The sequence below is a fragment of the Halichoerus grypus genome, chromosome 14, assembly GCF_964656455.1.
Source record: "Halichoerus grypus chromosome 14, mHalGry1.hap1.1, whole genome shotgun sequence".
NCBI classification, from domain to species: Eukaryota; Metazoa; Chordata; class Mammalia; order Carnivora; family Phocidae; genus Halichoerus; species Halichoerus grypus.
In genome coordinates, this window is record NC_135725.1 from 8,989,126 (window position 1) to 9,005,001 (window position 15,876).

General features: G+C 43.2%; 1 protein-coding gene across 7 annotated transcripts in view; it reads right to left on the reverse strand.

Annotated features, from left to right (window-relative positions):
- SMARCA2 (SWI/SNF related BAF chromatin remodeling complex subunit ATPase 2) overlaps window positions 1–15,876 on the reverse strand; it is a 178,174-nt gene that overhangs the window by 18,921 nt on the left and 143,377 nt on the right. For all 7 annotated transcript variants that reach the window (XM_078061322.1, XM_036076061.2, XM_078061321.1 and 4 more), the window contains 3 exons: window positions 8,432–8,537; window positions 7,844–7,945; window positions 5,139–5,271 (listed from right to left, as the gene is read on the reverse strand). In XM_078061322.1, the coding sequence (XP_077917448.1) occupies window positions 5,139–5,271; window positions 7,844–7,945; window positions 8,432–8,537 (341 nt within the window). The remainder of the gene's footprint in view (window positions 1–5,138; window positions 5,272–7,843; window positions 7,946–8,431; window positions 8,538–15,876) is intronic.

Here is a 15,876-nt window from a genome sequence, read left to right on the forward strand (position 1 = left end):
TAGGAGGATCATATACCACAATCAAGGGGGATTTATTCCAGGGCACCTGGCTGGCCCTGGCTGGCTCAGTCGGTCAAACAGGTAACTCTTGGTCTTGGAATTGTGAGGCCCACATTAGGTTAAAGATTACTTAAAAATAAAAAATATAGGGGCACCTGGGTGGCTCAGATGGTTGAGCGTCTGCCTTCGGCTCGGGTCATGACCCCAGGGTCCTGGGATCGAGCCCCGCATCGGGCTCCCTGCTTGGCAGGGAGCCTACTTCTCCCTCTCCCTCTACCATTCCCTCTGCTTGTGCTCTCTTGCTCTGTCAAATAAATAAAATCTTCAAAAAAAAAATATATATATATGTATATATAAAAAGAGGGATTTATTCCAGGCATGCAAATATGGTTTAAATCTGTAAGTCAATCAACATGATACATCACATTAACAAAACAAAGGATACAAATCATGATCATCTCAATAGATGTAGGAAAAGCATTTGACAAAATTCAACATCCATTTATGATAGAAACTCTCAACAAAGTACATATAGAAGGACAATACCTCAACATGATAAAGGCCATATAGGACAAGCCCACAGCTAATATTATACTCGATGAAGAAAATCTGAAAGCCTTTCCTCTAAGATCAGGATCAAAAACAAGGATGCCCACTCTTGCCCCTTTTATTCAACACAATATTGGAAGTCCTACCCTGCACAGTTAGGCAAGAAAAAGAAAAGGCACCCAAGTTGGAAAGGAAGAAGAAAAACTGTCACTATTTGCAGATCTTATTATATATAGAAAACGCTAAAGTTTCCCCTAATGATTTCAAAATATGTTAGAGCTAGTCGAAGAATTCAGTGGAAGGATACAAAATCAATATGCCAAAATCTTGTGTGTTTCTACACACGAGTAACAAGGTCTCAGAAAAAATCAAGAAAACTATTCTACTTACAGTTGCCTCACAAAGAACCAAATAGCTAGGAATAAATTCAACCACAGAGGTGAAAGACCTGTAAACTGAAAGCTATCAGACATTAATGAAACAAAGTGAAGCATATACAGAGAAATGGAAAAAATTATTAGTGCTATCAACTGGAAGAAATAACATTGTTAACATGTCCATACTACACAAAGCAACCTGTAGATTCAATGTAATCTATCAAAATTCCAATGGCATTTTTCACAGAAATCGAAGAAACAATCCCCTACAATTTGTATGAAGCCACAAAAGATCCAGAGTAGCCAAAGCAATCTTGAGAAAGAACAAAGCTGGAGGTACCACACTCACTGATTTCAAACTATATTATAAAGCTATAGCAATCAAAACAGCATAGTACTGTCATTAAAAACAGACAGATAGATCAATGGAATAGAGAGCCCAGAAATAAAACAGTCAGTTTACAACAAAGCCAAGAATGTACAATGGTGAAGGGACAGTCTCTTTGGGAAGTGGTATTGGAAAAAAAGGACAGCCACATGCACAAAAAATGAAACTGGATCACTATCTTATACATAACAAGAACTATTTCAACATGGATTGAAGACTTGAGCATAAGACCCCAAACCATGAAACTCCTAGAAGAATACAGGCAGTAAGATCCTTGACATTGGTCTTGACTTATGGTGTCTGCTCCGAAAAATCACTGCCAGCCAAAGCAAAAACAAGCGTGACTATATCAGATGAAGAAGCTTCTGCACAGCAATGGAAACGATCCACAAAATAAAAAAGCAACCTACCGAAAGGGAGAAAAAAAAAAAACTGCAAATCATCTGTTGAGGAGTTAATATTCAAAATCTATAAAGATCTTCTACAACTCGGGCGCCTGGGTGGCTCAGTTGGTTGAGCGACTGCCTTCGGCTCAGGTCATGATCCTGGAGTCCCGGGATCGAGTCCCGCATCGGACTCCCTGCTCGGCGGGGAGTCTGCTTCTCCCTCTGACCCTCCCCCTTCTCATGCTCTCTCTCAAATAAATAAAATAAAATCTTTAAAAAAAAAAAAAAAAAAGATCTTCTACAACTCAATAGCAAAACAATCCAATTAAAAAAATGGGCCAAGAGTTTGAATAGACATTTTCCCAAAGACATACAGATGGCCAACAAGTACATGAAAACATGCTCAACATCTCATCATCAGGGAAATGGGAAATCAAAACCACAATGAGGTATCACCTCACACCTGTTAAAATGGCTAGTATCAAAAAGACCAGAAATAAAGAGTGTTGGCGAGGATGTGGAGAAAAGGAGACCCTTGTACCATGTTGGTGGGGATGTAAATTTGTGCAGCCACCATGAAAAACAGTATAGAGCGTCCTCAAAGATTAAAAAGAAAAGACATTATCCAGCCATTCCACATGTGGGTGTTTCCACGAAGAAAATACTAAATTAAAAAGATGTGTGAACCCCCATGTTCACTGCAGCGTTACTTATAGTCAAGATTTGAAAACAACTAAGTGCCCACTGATGGTTGAATAAAGAAAATGTGGGGGGTGTGTGTGTGGGGGGGGTGTGTGTAGTGGAATATTATTCAGCCTTAAAAATAATGAAATCCTGCCATTTACGGCAACATGGATGGACCCAGAGGGCATTTACTACGTGACATGAGCAAGATAAATAACCATATGATCTTACTTAAATGTGAATTCTTAAAAATAAAACAAAAACAGACAAACAAAAAAACCCTGAGGCTGGTTGCCAGAGGTGGGGGTTGGAGGGTGAGTGAAGGGGGTCAAAAGGTACAACTTCTAGGTAAAAAGTAAGTCCAGTGGTTTACGGTAGAGCACAGTAGCTAGAGTTAATACTGTCTATGTGACAGCTGCTAAGAAGGTAGATCTACTTTCCCAACAAAAGAAAACATTTGTAACTATTTGTGGTGATGGCTATTAACCAGATTTACTGTGCTGATCCTTTTACAACATATACAACTACTGAATCCGTATTTGTGCACCTGAAACTAACATGTCATTTATACCCTAAGATTTAAAAAGAAAAAGCAGAAGTGGCAGAAGAGAGGGTCCAAGAGAGGCAGCGTGAGGAGGCTGCATGGAACACGGGTTCTTGCCTTCAGCCTCTGGACAGACCCACGGCACACGGGGACCTACAGAATTGTGAGGTAATAAATTTGGGTCGTTTAAGCCACTACGTTTGTGCTGGTTCATGACAGTGGCCCCAGAAAGCTAACGCACCGCGTCTCAGGAGAGCTCAGAGAAGCGAAACCTCGAGGGGTAAGAGGGCAGCTCTCTGAAAGCAGATGAGAGACGCGGCTCTCAAGTAAGGAGAGCTCTCGTCGAGGTCCGTTATGTAGACCTAATGCATCAAATGCTGGGATATCAGACCTGGGGAATAACCGTACGGAATTGGAAAAGGTCCAATTAATAAAAGGCAGACTCACTGAAAAGACTGACACCAAGAACAGAGGTGGGTGTGGGGACAGACACTCGTCACACACTCCAGGCTGGGGGGTGGGACGCAGGCATCCGATGTTTGAACGGCGTCCGCAGTGATTTAGGGTAGACATTTTCAGGACAGTACTTAAAGTGAGACTGATACGTTTTGTTAGACTCATTAATGAATCGTAATGTATACTGCTGTCTGAAGGCACTCATTGCTATGGGAAAAATGTTCATAATATAGAAAAATTAGGCTACGAAACCGTGTGCTGCGCTTTTATAAAGAAAATAGGTAGAGAAAAAAACTGGAAGGCAAATTCTCAAAATGCTAAATGTATACTGCGTAATGGAATTACAAATTATCGTTTCTTAAAAAAATATTTTCCAAGTTGTCTGCACCAAGTATGTAATCAGGAACAAATCTAATAAAAATATTTGAGGCGCGCCTGTACTGTTTCACGTAGCAGACCATAAACTCCTGGGGTTAGTTACTTGGAGAGGAGGTATGGGGTGAGGATGTAATTAGGAAAGTTTTGACTTTTGAAGGCGGCCTTAACCCTGTGTAAACATATGGGTTATCGACCAGGGCTGGAATGACGCTAAGACAGAAGAGGTCTTGGGTGCAAAATTTCTGAATAGTTAAGATGTGATACACACACACAACGTAATACTACACAGCCATAAAAAATGAAATTTTGTCAGTTGCAACATGGGTGGAGCTAGAATATTACGCTAAATGAATTAAGTCAGAGAAAGACAAATACCATATGATCCCACTCATAGGTGGAATTTAAGACACCAAAAAAAATGAGCCAAGGAGAAAGAGACAAACCAAGCAACAGACTCTTAATTATAGAGAACAAACTGACGATTACCAGAGCAGGGATGGAGGGATGGAGGAAATAGGTGATAGGGATGAAGGAGTGTACTCATCTGAAGAGCACTGAGAAATGTATAGAATTGTTGAATCACTCTGGCGTACACCTGAAATTAATAAAACACTGTATGGTAACTATTCTGCCATTAAAATTAAAAACTTAATTAAAATTTCTGAAGGCACCCAAACTCAGTAATCCAGGTAAATATCTTAATGCAGTATTTGAAAAACTCAAAATTAATGCAAAAAAAAATCCATGATAAACAAAATACCAAAATTTTAAAAACAGACGGGATCCGTGTTTGATCCACGATGGCTAAGATGGACCACGTTTCCAACTCATTTTGACAATGATTTTCTAAGACACAGACTCTCACAGTGTGCTTGGTCCTGGGCCCAGCAGCCTCAGGATTCCCTGGGAGCGGGTTAGAAATGCTGGCAAGCCCCAACACAGGTTACAGAATCAGAAACTCTGGGGGTGGCGCCCAGGAATCAACGCTCCATAAGTCCCTCCAAGTGAGAAGACCACTGTGTTATGCAACAGTTAGGGGAATGAACAGCAATGCTGGTAGAAAACGTATTTCACGCTGACTTTTCCAAAGACAACATTCAGTTGAGTGTTTGCTAGGAGGCTGGCCCGATGCTAAGCTCCTTGCATGCCTGGGGCGCATTATTTAGTACCTGGGTTTTATAGAGAAGGAAGGGGCCCTTGAGCAGGGTTAGATACACTGCCTGGGGTTGCCCAGCAAGGACACGCAAGGACACGGGAGACCAAGGAATGGCATCCAGCTCTGCCGGACTCGAACGTCTGTTTTGTCAGCCTCCGTGGAACCATCTACACAGGTGGCAAAGGGCAAAGAAGCAGAAGCAGCAGAGGCCTGGGCTTACCCTCTGACTCGGACTCCTCCTCATCCTCCTCCTCCTCCTCCTCGTTGCTGTCGTCCTCACTCTCTTCCTCTTTGGCGATTTTCTGCCGAGCACTCTTAAACACGGACTGTAAGACGATCGAGTCTTCGTAGATCTAAAGGGTCATAGGGGCACCGGTTAAAACCCGCAAGCTGAGGACGCAAGATGCTCAACCGCAACGCGCTCTTTTCTTCCTCGAGGAACACACCTGCTTTGTTATACGTGAATCCTCTTAGAAACACCAGTGCTAGCTTTTATGCTTGCAGGAAACCCCACGGGAAAATGCTGAACTCAAACACAGACACACTGATTCTTCTGGAAAAAAAGTCCATTTGTGGTTGAAATAATGTGTGTGTGTGTGTGTGTGTGTGTGTGCATGTGAGTACGCACATGGGCATATATACTTAGGGAAGGGTGGGCTTCCATAAGAGAGCCTCTCGTTTTTGACAACCAAAGGAATATTTAAAAAAACTACATTTCTTATTCGAGTTGTTCTATCAAATACTCTGGTAAAGGAACCTCCTTTAAAATGCAAATGCCCTAACAAAATGGCGTCTCTTCTTTATTATTGGTTTATCCGCACTGGCTGTTACTCCTCGAATCAATACTTCCCTTTTAGTGTCTGCATGTACCTGAGCACAGCCCCGTGGAGTTGCTAAGATCTCAAGTTCAAAAATGGTCCCTTTTCTCAAAGAATTAAAAATAGAAGTTACTATATGATCCAGCAATCCTGCCTCTGGGTATATACCCAAAAGAATGGAGAGCAAGGTCTCCAAGGGAGATTTGCACACCCATGTTTACAGCACTATTGTTTATTCTTAATAGCCAAGAGTGGAAGCAAACGCAGGGTTCACTGGTAGAGGAACAAAATGCAGTATATATGGAAAATGAATTCTTCAGCCTTTAAAAAGGAGAAATCCTTTCACCTGCTACAAGGATGAATCTTGAGGACACTATGCTGAGTAACATAAGGCAGTCACAAGATGACAAATACTGTCTGATTCACTTCTATGAAGTATCTAAAGTAGTCAAATTCATAGGTTCCCAGGGACGGGGCAGGGGGGTGGGGGAACGCTCAAGGGGGAGGGGTTTCATGGGTAGAGAGTTTCAGCTTTATCAGGTGAAAGCATTCTGCAAATCTGTTGCACAATAAAGAGAACATAATATTGGACTGTACCCTTAAAAATGATGAAAAGGATACATTTTAGGTGTTTCAACAAATAATAAACCATGGGAAACAATGGCCCCAGTTCTAGAACAGAGTCTTTATTGTAAAGAGGAGCCACACGCTCATGAAGGTGACGGGACACCCTGGAGTGAGCACCACAGTACATAGTGCAAGGGGGACAGAGGGTGGGGAGGGGTCCTGGGATGGGGCCGCGGGGGTAGAATTTGCCAGAAATCAAAATTCAGCTGGATAGTAACAGGTGAGGAGGAGTCCATCAGGGCTGAGAAAGGAGGGGGGCTTTTTAGGGAAGGAGACCAAGTGCATGCATCTGGCATTGCGCCAAGGTCAATTTCCTGGCGATGACCGTGGACTGCGTTAGGCAAGATGTTGCTGTCTTGTGACCATATAAAGGGCCTGCAGGCTCTCTCTGTCCTATGTCTTGCAACAGCATGTATATCTGGGGAAGCACGTGTTCATGGGCCAGTGTGATTGGACCATGAACTGTTTAGGGTGAATATCCCCCAAAATCTATCCAGGGCCTGAAAGTGGTCATTCACAGAAGATACCCTCGTTGACTCGTTTACCCTCTAGGTCCTGGCTGTCCTTCTAGCATTCTTTCAAGAGTGTCTCAAATACAGAAGGCGTGCTTTCGAGAACTAGTGTTTCGACAAAGAGAACACCACTGTGAACTGGAAATGTACCGTCTTTTCAGAAAAGACCCATGCGAGGATTCTCATGTTCTCCAGTTTAACGGCTGGAATGGACAGGAGGGTGGGAAAAAGAGTAAGATCCAGAGAGAAGCTTAAGGAACTTATTGGCGGCTTGACATGGATACTGGGTGGCAGACACATGGACCTCTCCTTCCTTCTTCATGACACAAGAGCATTGGGCTGGAAATACAGATGGGGAAAAAAGGGGTGCCTACAAAAGGGGACTGGAACTCAGGTGTCATTAAAGTGAGAGTATCCTCCCCCTAGTTATTCTCATCAATTGAGTGTCACTTACTTATGCACAGTAGACAAGGGGAGTTATTACAGTTGGCTTGATAAGCATTTTCTGTAAGCAATTAGAGACAGTGGGTCTTTTTTCCTCTAGATGTATTTTTCGTTTTGTTTTAAATCACAGTAGTTTCACTTCCTGATGCAAGGTTACGGTCAGAAAAACGAAGATGAATATAATCAAATACACAGTCTCGACAAAAGCAAAAACTGTACCTCTAGCCTTTCAGCATTACACTAAGTGATTTCCTGGAATTCCTCCTCTAATTAGAAGCCAGGCCTTGAAGGAAAGCACAAATAGGAGCTGGCACAGCTATGGCACACAGAGGCTGGCCTTAATTTGAAAGTGCCAAAGCCTCAATTTACTTACATGCTAGCATACGATGTAGGCTTTTATTTCTTATTTTTGATTCTCCCCGGGGGAGAGGCAATGATTCAAACAGCAGAAAAATGAAATCTATCACTTAAAAGTGCAGAAGCACACGTTAGGTTCTACATTTTTCAGACAGCTGAAGACATACCTGGGATCCCTCCAAGTTGAACGTCTGAGCATTGTGACAGAGAAGCATGACATCCTTCTCCAGGTCACCCAGGCTCCGGTACTTGTGATTACGAATTCTTTCCTAATGCAAATTTTGGATAAAACATAGGAAAGAAGAAAAAAAAAAAAAGCAAACAATCATTACTTGGTAAAAAAAAAAAAAGCCTGATTTGATTTTTCCTTTGTCTTCACAGCAGACAGCCCTGCCAGGGATACGGGAGTCAACAACTCCAGGGGGCGCCATTCAGAGAGCCCACCCTCCCACAGGTGTCCCTTCTTGTAAGGGGGAAGGAGCAGCACAGGATGGAACACAAGAACAGCAAAAGGATGGGGGGAGGAGTCGGAAACTTCTTAAATAAAATGCAATATGTTACATTATGAGCTCTCCACATAATTAAATAAAATACACGGAAAGGCCCAAGGATCTCCCCGCCATTTTAATGACAAGCCCTAGATTGGGGGGGGACTGTCCATGGTGCTCAGACAGGACGCCACTGCCCAGTCCTGAGTGTCATCATTTCAACGGCTTCACCCTTCTTTTTATCAAGCGCGTAAACAAAATATCTACCTTTATTTTTTTGAAATCCACCGGCTTCCTAATTAATTCATAATATTCTGGCAATTCTTTCCTTGAAGGTAACTGAATGAAGACTTCACTGAGCTGCCGCCCTGAACTGTAGGGTGGGAGAAACAGACAGACACAGATCCGGTCATACGTTACCAAGGAAAGCGTTTATGTCAGAAAATGCCCAAAAAGCAAACGGCATCCCCCGGCCTACAGACGCGGGGCCCTTTAAATCAAGAAAAATCCCACAAGTGTACTGGAGCTGAACGCTCCCTGCGCTAACTCTGAAATCACATTAAAATGCCATCAGAGCTCCACTTCTGTCCACTGTGAGTTCCTCCTTCGGAGGGAACGTGGCTCTGCTTTTTGATAGAAATCTTTAAAACGTCCTATTCAACCAACAATTCCATTTTTAAATGAATAACTGAGTTGGTAAAAAAAAAAAAAAAGAAAAAACACAATGGCTTTATTTCCATATTCCTTTGTCTTCAAACTCCCTGTATATTTAGAAAGTAGTATGTTAGAATATACTCCGGAAACTCAAATGAAAAGCCTTTGTGTGTCTTTCTTTTCTGTCTGATTCCTTTTAGAGTATTTTACACGCTGTGAACCATGCGTACCTTTATTAGTATTTGCCAGAGGAACCCCTTCAGATCGCCTAACTGCTCTCGTGTGCGTACGGAGCCACTTGGGCAGGAAAAAACTAACTTATTCGTGCAGATGTCTCGTGTGTCTGGGATTAGTGCGGTACCCTCCCTCAAACCCGTGGTAGCTTTATTTGAAAGCACATTCAATAGCAGCAAATGCTTCACGACTTATAACTTTGAAAACCAGTCTAAAGCACTGTAAGCTTTTAACATCACTTAGAGTACTGGAAGCAGGCACGGTTATAGGAACAAAGATATTCATAATTTAGGTTCGGGATTCTAACATCTGATTTGGCCTATTCACATCCATGGCAGCCTGTGAGGTATGGCGGAGTCATTTTTCACAAAAATCTCGCTTCCCTTACGATGCAGTCTCTACTTCCTTTGTGAAGGCACACCTACCAAAAAAATAAATAAATAATAAACCTAAATCCCTGCCCTGTAAATTCTGGAAGGTGAGTCCAGGAGTGTGCAAGCATGCTAGAAGCTGTGGCTAAGAATGAGGGACAATATGCTGTTTTAATCCATAGTCCCAGTTGTATAATTAAAAAATATTCATAATGACAGTTATCATAAAAAAGGCATGCGCAGTAACTCAAACGGTTGCTTAGCAACCAGTGGGGAAAATGCTGAAGAGCATAGGGGCCTGCATAAATTAACCGAAAATCCTCTGTCAAAGGAATGGGCGAGTTTTTCTGTTATGCTGGGTCTTGGCTTTATTTTTTTTAATACATATAGGAGCCTCATAAATATGAAAATCAGGGGCACACACAAGGGGTTTAAGAACACTGCAGTTTAACAGGGAATTGGATTTTTAGGTTACCGTGGGAAGAACCAAGGAGCGTCTCCCACCCTGTGGCCACCCCTACCCCCCTTCTCCGGGCTGATCGATGCATTTGTACCTCCATAAATTATTACCACAGAGTATGTGACAACAACTGGTTTATTTACTATCACCTTCACCATAGGCCCACAATTTCTGCTTTGTCTCTTTTCCTACCATTCTGAGATTTATACACACAAACATTTTACCTGCTTGAAAAGGAGTATCTGGAAGGCAATTTATAGGTATCAGTTTTTCTATTTCTATCCGTGTCTTCTCGACAATCAGGAAGTCAGACCTCTTTGTAATCTCAGATTGAACACCTGACCCTCAGTGACATCTTCACGCTGTCATTTTGTACATTGCCAACAGATGGTGTCATTTTTCTATTGATGGATTACAAGGACATCTGTGCTTTGTACACCTGTGACGGACTCTCGGTTTCAACTGTGCTAACTGGTGAAATAAGAAATAAGCTGTTTGCACCAAGAACGTGATAAAGCGCTTCCAAATGGGGGCAAAATGGCCCAAACAATCTTGGTCTGATGTCCCTGCTCTTAGTCGGGTTGTGGCAATTCTAGACCCTGTGACGAGACAGGTCCAGAATTATCTGTGCTCATAACGGAGAGAGCTGAACGTTCTGAGACTCAGAAAATAAGACAAAATTTTGTTGATACTGTTTAAAAATTAAGGGCTCACTCGACTCAATATTCCTGTCCTGCTGCCTTTCTCCCATCTCCCTGAGGACAGAGGACAGGGGCAAACAGAAGACCTGGAAGCTACTGGCAAAGACCTCTTGTGGTCTGCTGGTGCGATCATCATACAGACATCTCGGTCTGGCTTTCAAAGCCCTCCTCTGCTCATTCCCTGCAAACCCAGTCTATACTGATCACCTGACTCTTCTCGTCACGACAGCTTCTTTTCTGTGTGCCCGTGAAGATCGTGGTCAACCCCCACTTGCTTACTCATTTCCAGCCTCCATGCCTCCAACCATACTTCAAGAACCCATTCTCCATGAAAATGGGAAGAAATTCTTACTATCAAACTAACCTTTGGTACCTCCCTGCCCAGAACTTAATTCTTCTATGTACCTGTTTTTGTTTTTTTCCTCTTTTCCAAAGAGGGTGGGAACATCTTACATGCGGCCAAAAGCATCCCCCTCCCTGTCGGAGGAGTGGTTCTGATGACCAGCTTGGGCAGGAATGTCAGGAGGACATCCAGCTTTAGGTGACCTAGAGAATGCAGTGAGGTAGGGGCGCCTGGGTGTCTCAGTCACTGAAGCATCTGCCTTCAGCTCAGGTCATGACCCCTGGGATGGAGCCCCGTGCTGGGCTCCTGTTCAACAGGGAGTCTCCTTCTCCCTCTGCTCTCCCCACCTCCTGCCCCCCACTTGTGGGCACACTCTCTCTCAAATAAAAAAGAATGCATCCAAGTAGAACCACTTGCTACCAACAGCACTACAGTAACTTATTTTTTCCCCTAAATTAAAGGTTAAAAAAAAATTAAAAAGGAAGTGAAACAGTCGGACAGAGTTTTGAATTCTTGGCATTTCTTTTTCAAACTTAAGCTGAGCAAAGGCTTTTTCAACATACCTTTTCAAATGCTTTTTTTTTTTTTTTTCCTCCAGGGCTGGAAAGGTTTTTTTTAAGTCCAGAACAATGGACTAATTGTACAATGGTTTGAAGAAGGTGTTCTGTTTCTGTTGAAATGCTTAACCTACCCCCCCCCCCAGGTATTTTCCATTATGTCACTTTGTACAATTTAAGGACTGTAAGTAGAAATTGTTCGCTGGAAGAGTGCTGCTTCCCATGACCGAAGTGATACCCGCTTCCCTGCTCCCAACAAGGATTCCACTGATGGTCCGTTACTTCAGTTCTATCTCATACAGAGATCTATCTCATACAGAGATCTATCACAGAACAGGAAACGTGACCCTGATAAGGAACAACCTGGGTGGGGGAGGAGCATAACCTAAAATATAAAATAACAGTGTGCACTGCAGAGAGTTTCCAGGTGCTGGCCGACCGCAGACCAGGGGTTCCTCCCCACAGAGGTGAATGGACACAGGGACACGTGGCCCCAATGTCAGGGTGTGTGAGACGTAAGGGTCCCCCGTGTCACTGTGGGAACGGTGGTCTGCAAACCCCAAATGTACTGTTCGTAAGTGTGTGTGCATACACATGGATACGCAAGCACACAGGTGAGGTTTACTTTGCTGGGCTTCATGTGGGAACCCACTTCTCTCCCCTTACTTCTGCAAACCAAAGGACGCGCACGACTTTCACGTCTGTACTCCTGGGATTCTAAAATGATGACAGCATATGTGAAGAACGTCCCATAAACATCAGCTTGCCCTCTGATTACATTTCAGGTATGGCACAAGACGGAAATGCTAGCTAAGAGACCGACTCCTTTAAAATGCTGGCTATTCTGCCTTCCCTGTAAACCCAAACCAAGAAGATAAGGTATTGGGTGAGAGGTTTTTGGTTTTTGTTTCTGCTTTTTTTTTGTTTATAGGATTTTCTTTTTACCTGCCCAGGCTGATCTGTTGACAAGCATGGATAATGGATACTTCTGAAAACAGAGAATTTAGCTAACATTGAAATAGCCCCATGTTTACACTTACTAAACAAAACCTATCTTGCCTGCATAAAAAAAAACAAACAATGATGTCATGATTTAGAATACCCACTTGGGGTTGCAAGGATTTTACAAAAAAAAAAAAAAAAGTTACTACAATATGGAATCAAACACAGGAAATCTTCTGGGATGAAAACTTTAAAAAAATTGGGTCAACATTGGAGGGCAGTAGGTGAAAGCATGCTGTTGCTTTTCAGGGTCAGATTCTGGTGAGGTTTCATACAAACCACATAAAAATACACCTGAAACACAGTAGCACCCCACCTGCCCCAGAGAGCCCCCAGAGCCCGAGCTAGGCACCAAACAGGTGTGAGAAGCACCTGCGCTCCGCGTTCACTACTGAGATCTCTCACCTGAGTCTTACTGAGTATTGACCGATAACTGATCGATAATTCCTAACAAGCTTGGAAACCTGAAGAATACGGGAGGTTATGGCAAAACAGAATGCTATTGGGGTAAGCTTGCCTTTGGCAGCGGAAGCCGTGGCGGGTACAAATCACCCCATGGGTTGTGTTAGGACTGCAGATCTAGGATGTGCCTGAAGTGTCAACAAAAAGGTTACTTCAGGTTAATGCACGGTAAGTGCCCCGACGTTAGCAGTCGATAAAAGGCTCACTCAGCTCAGTAAGAAAAGCAGCAAAGGTTTATACCCTGCTGCGTGGTTCTATTTTTGGTGATCCGCTCTAGGCTAATAACACACATGTGTAATAGAAGTATGTCCATATAACAGACACATACATACATGAATGATGTTCACCACAGCGTTATTTAGAATAACCAACTGAAACCATCCAGAACGTGTGCTGGGGAAAGGACAACAGAATGCTAGAGAGTCTGAAATTACGAATTCAAAGATGATGCCTTGAAGAAGGGAGAAATCCTTGCTGGGACCTTCAGTAAAAATAAGTAAATAAAAGAACACAGGATATCAAACTGCAAACGCAGTACAACCGCAACTAGGTTTTTAAAAAGTCATAAACTAAGAACCACAAGGAGATCTGCCAGAGCATAAATAAATATTCACAACAACGCACTCTGATTCAACAGAAGGAGGATTTACACTCTAATGTAATTTGGAACCATATCATTATCCATAAATAAAGTAGGTCTCAAACACTTTTACTGGGTTACCTTCTTTGAAAACATGCTCTAAGTCAAAAATCTAATCTAACTTTTTTCCGGGGAAATGATATCTAAGGGGTATATGACCAACTTTTATTTATATCACCATAAGTAGCACATTTCACCAACTGGCACCTTTTAATTCTACCATAATAAAGCCAAATAAATAGAACAGAACAGAATAATTGCATAAAATTTATAATGTATCACAATCATCAGAATCTACTATACTGTTAAGTTCCTATTTATTTCTTCAGGTTTCTCTCCTCAAACTTACTACTACAAATCAAAGGTGCTTGTCAGGACGTGGGATTCTGAGAATATGATTTCTCTGCTTAGACAAGCATTTTGAGGAAACTTTGAGATCTATCACCTATCCCTTGACTCTTTTAGAAATACTGACCCAGGATGTCTGGTTGCTTTCCCCCTTCTTCTCACCTGACATTTCCTAAGAGCAGGTAGAAGTATCGAATCCTAACTGCATACCTGTCCACCTGTGACCTTGGTCAGCTGCTTCACCAGTCTAGGTCATGTCATCCTGAAGACCTGGACAGCACTCAAAGAAAGCCTTCCTTTCAAAAGGCAAGGACCCACCTTCCCTTCCCGAGTATTTTATTCTTGGATCCGACCCTTTGTCTCTACTTCGTCACGGTAAAAACACTTCAAAGCTTTTGGCTGAAATGTGACCACACTCAAAAGCACAAAACTGTCACAGGCAAACAAAATCAAATGCCTCCCCACCTGAGCCTCAAGTCCCATGCGTCACTTTGTTAGAGGGGTGGGTTAAAGGGGGGCACCGGAGGGCTGCTCTGTCCTGAGTTGCTATTTTAGCAAATTCCTAAGGAAGATGTAGGACGTGTGATTCTAAGGAAGGAGGCAGATTTTCTCCCCATGAATATGCAAGAACATATATGCCCAATAACTGCCATCTTTCAGAGCAATCCGTTTTTTATTAAAATGCTTATAGAGTGGCTTTAAAGACCGTTCTATCAGCCTGTAAGAAAACCCGCCTTGTTATCCAGCTGGGACTCCTCCTCCTCCTCCCGCAGAGAGAGGTCATTTATGCTGGTACCCGTCTGCAGCTCTGAGAGGCAGAGACCCTGCTCTTCCCGGCCAGACTGACCCTGAAGCCTCGGGAGGACTTCTGCGCCTTGGAAAGCAGACAGGCTAAGTTTATTTGTGGGCTGCCCACTGCTTTATGCGGGTATAATTGGCGGAGCATCATAAATAAGTGTCAAGTCACCAGGAGTCCAAGTAGCCTTTTCTACTAAACATGTGAGAAGTAGCAGTATTTGTCATGAGGGAAAAATAAAGTACTGAAATCCACACTTCCCTGAGCAAATTCTCCCTGGACGAAATGCAACTCCTGAGCTCCAGGTCGGCATTTCCCAAAGTGTGCTCCATGGAACACAAGCTTAATGGATTTTTAACAAGTTTCCCTGGAGAAGGGGGTTTTGTTGGTCGAAGGAGTTTGGGATGCACTGGAATGAACCTCAATAGGTTACTTTTGATCAGACTTCTCAGAGCCTCTAACCGCACCACCGGGGGATCTCCAAGAAGCTACAGGACTGGAGTTTGAGGACCCCAGTCTGGGGAGCACCCTCCCAGACAGTGCATGAGGCTACGACCTCACCAGGCTGCAGCTACGTAAGATAAACTGTCAGCCCTGAGGCTGAGCCCCAAGTATCCGATGCAGGAAGAAAGGCTCTTCACCTCCAACGAAGATTTTCTAAAGTGTGTCCACTTGGTCACACTACTATTTCATGCAACTTTCTCTCTCGTCTAATTAGAGCTACTATATGCAGAAGTGCTTGGGCCAGAGATCCATAGTCCTAGCCTCCCTCCCCTATTTAAAGAAAGACACAATGTCTGGTGCCAACATTGCTAAAAATAAATTTCGTCTAAAAGAGCTTCTTCGCTAGTCCTGAAGGGATAGTCAATACTAGCACCATAATCACAACCTCAAGGGCAGTTTACAGCCATGGAGAGAAATTGGATGTCGGGCAGGGCAGCTGTGCACGCATGTGGCACCCACACATGCCACCTGTCCTTCCACCGGCATTCCTGTGACCGGCACCACATTCACTTACCAGAGACCCCAGAGTGATCTGTAGTTCTCTATCACGTCCGGTCTGCTCTGGAGTCTTGTCAATCACACGTCTGGGAAGTCACCTCTGTCCTCACACCCACCACCTTGTCCCATGCTTTGCCCCCTT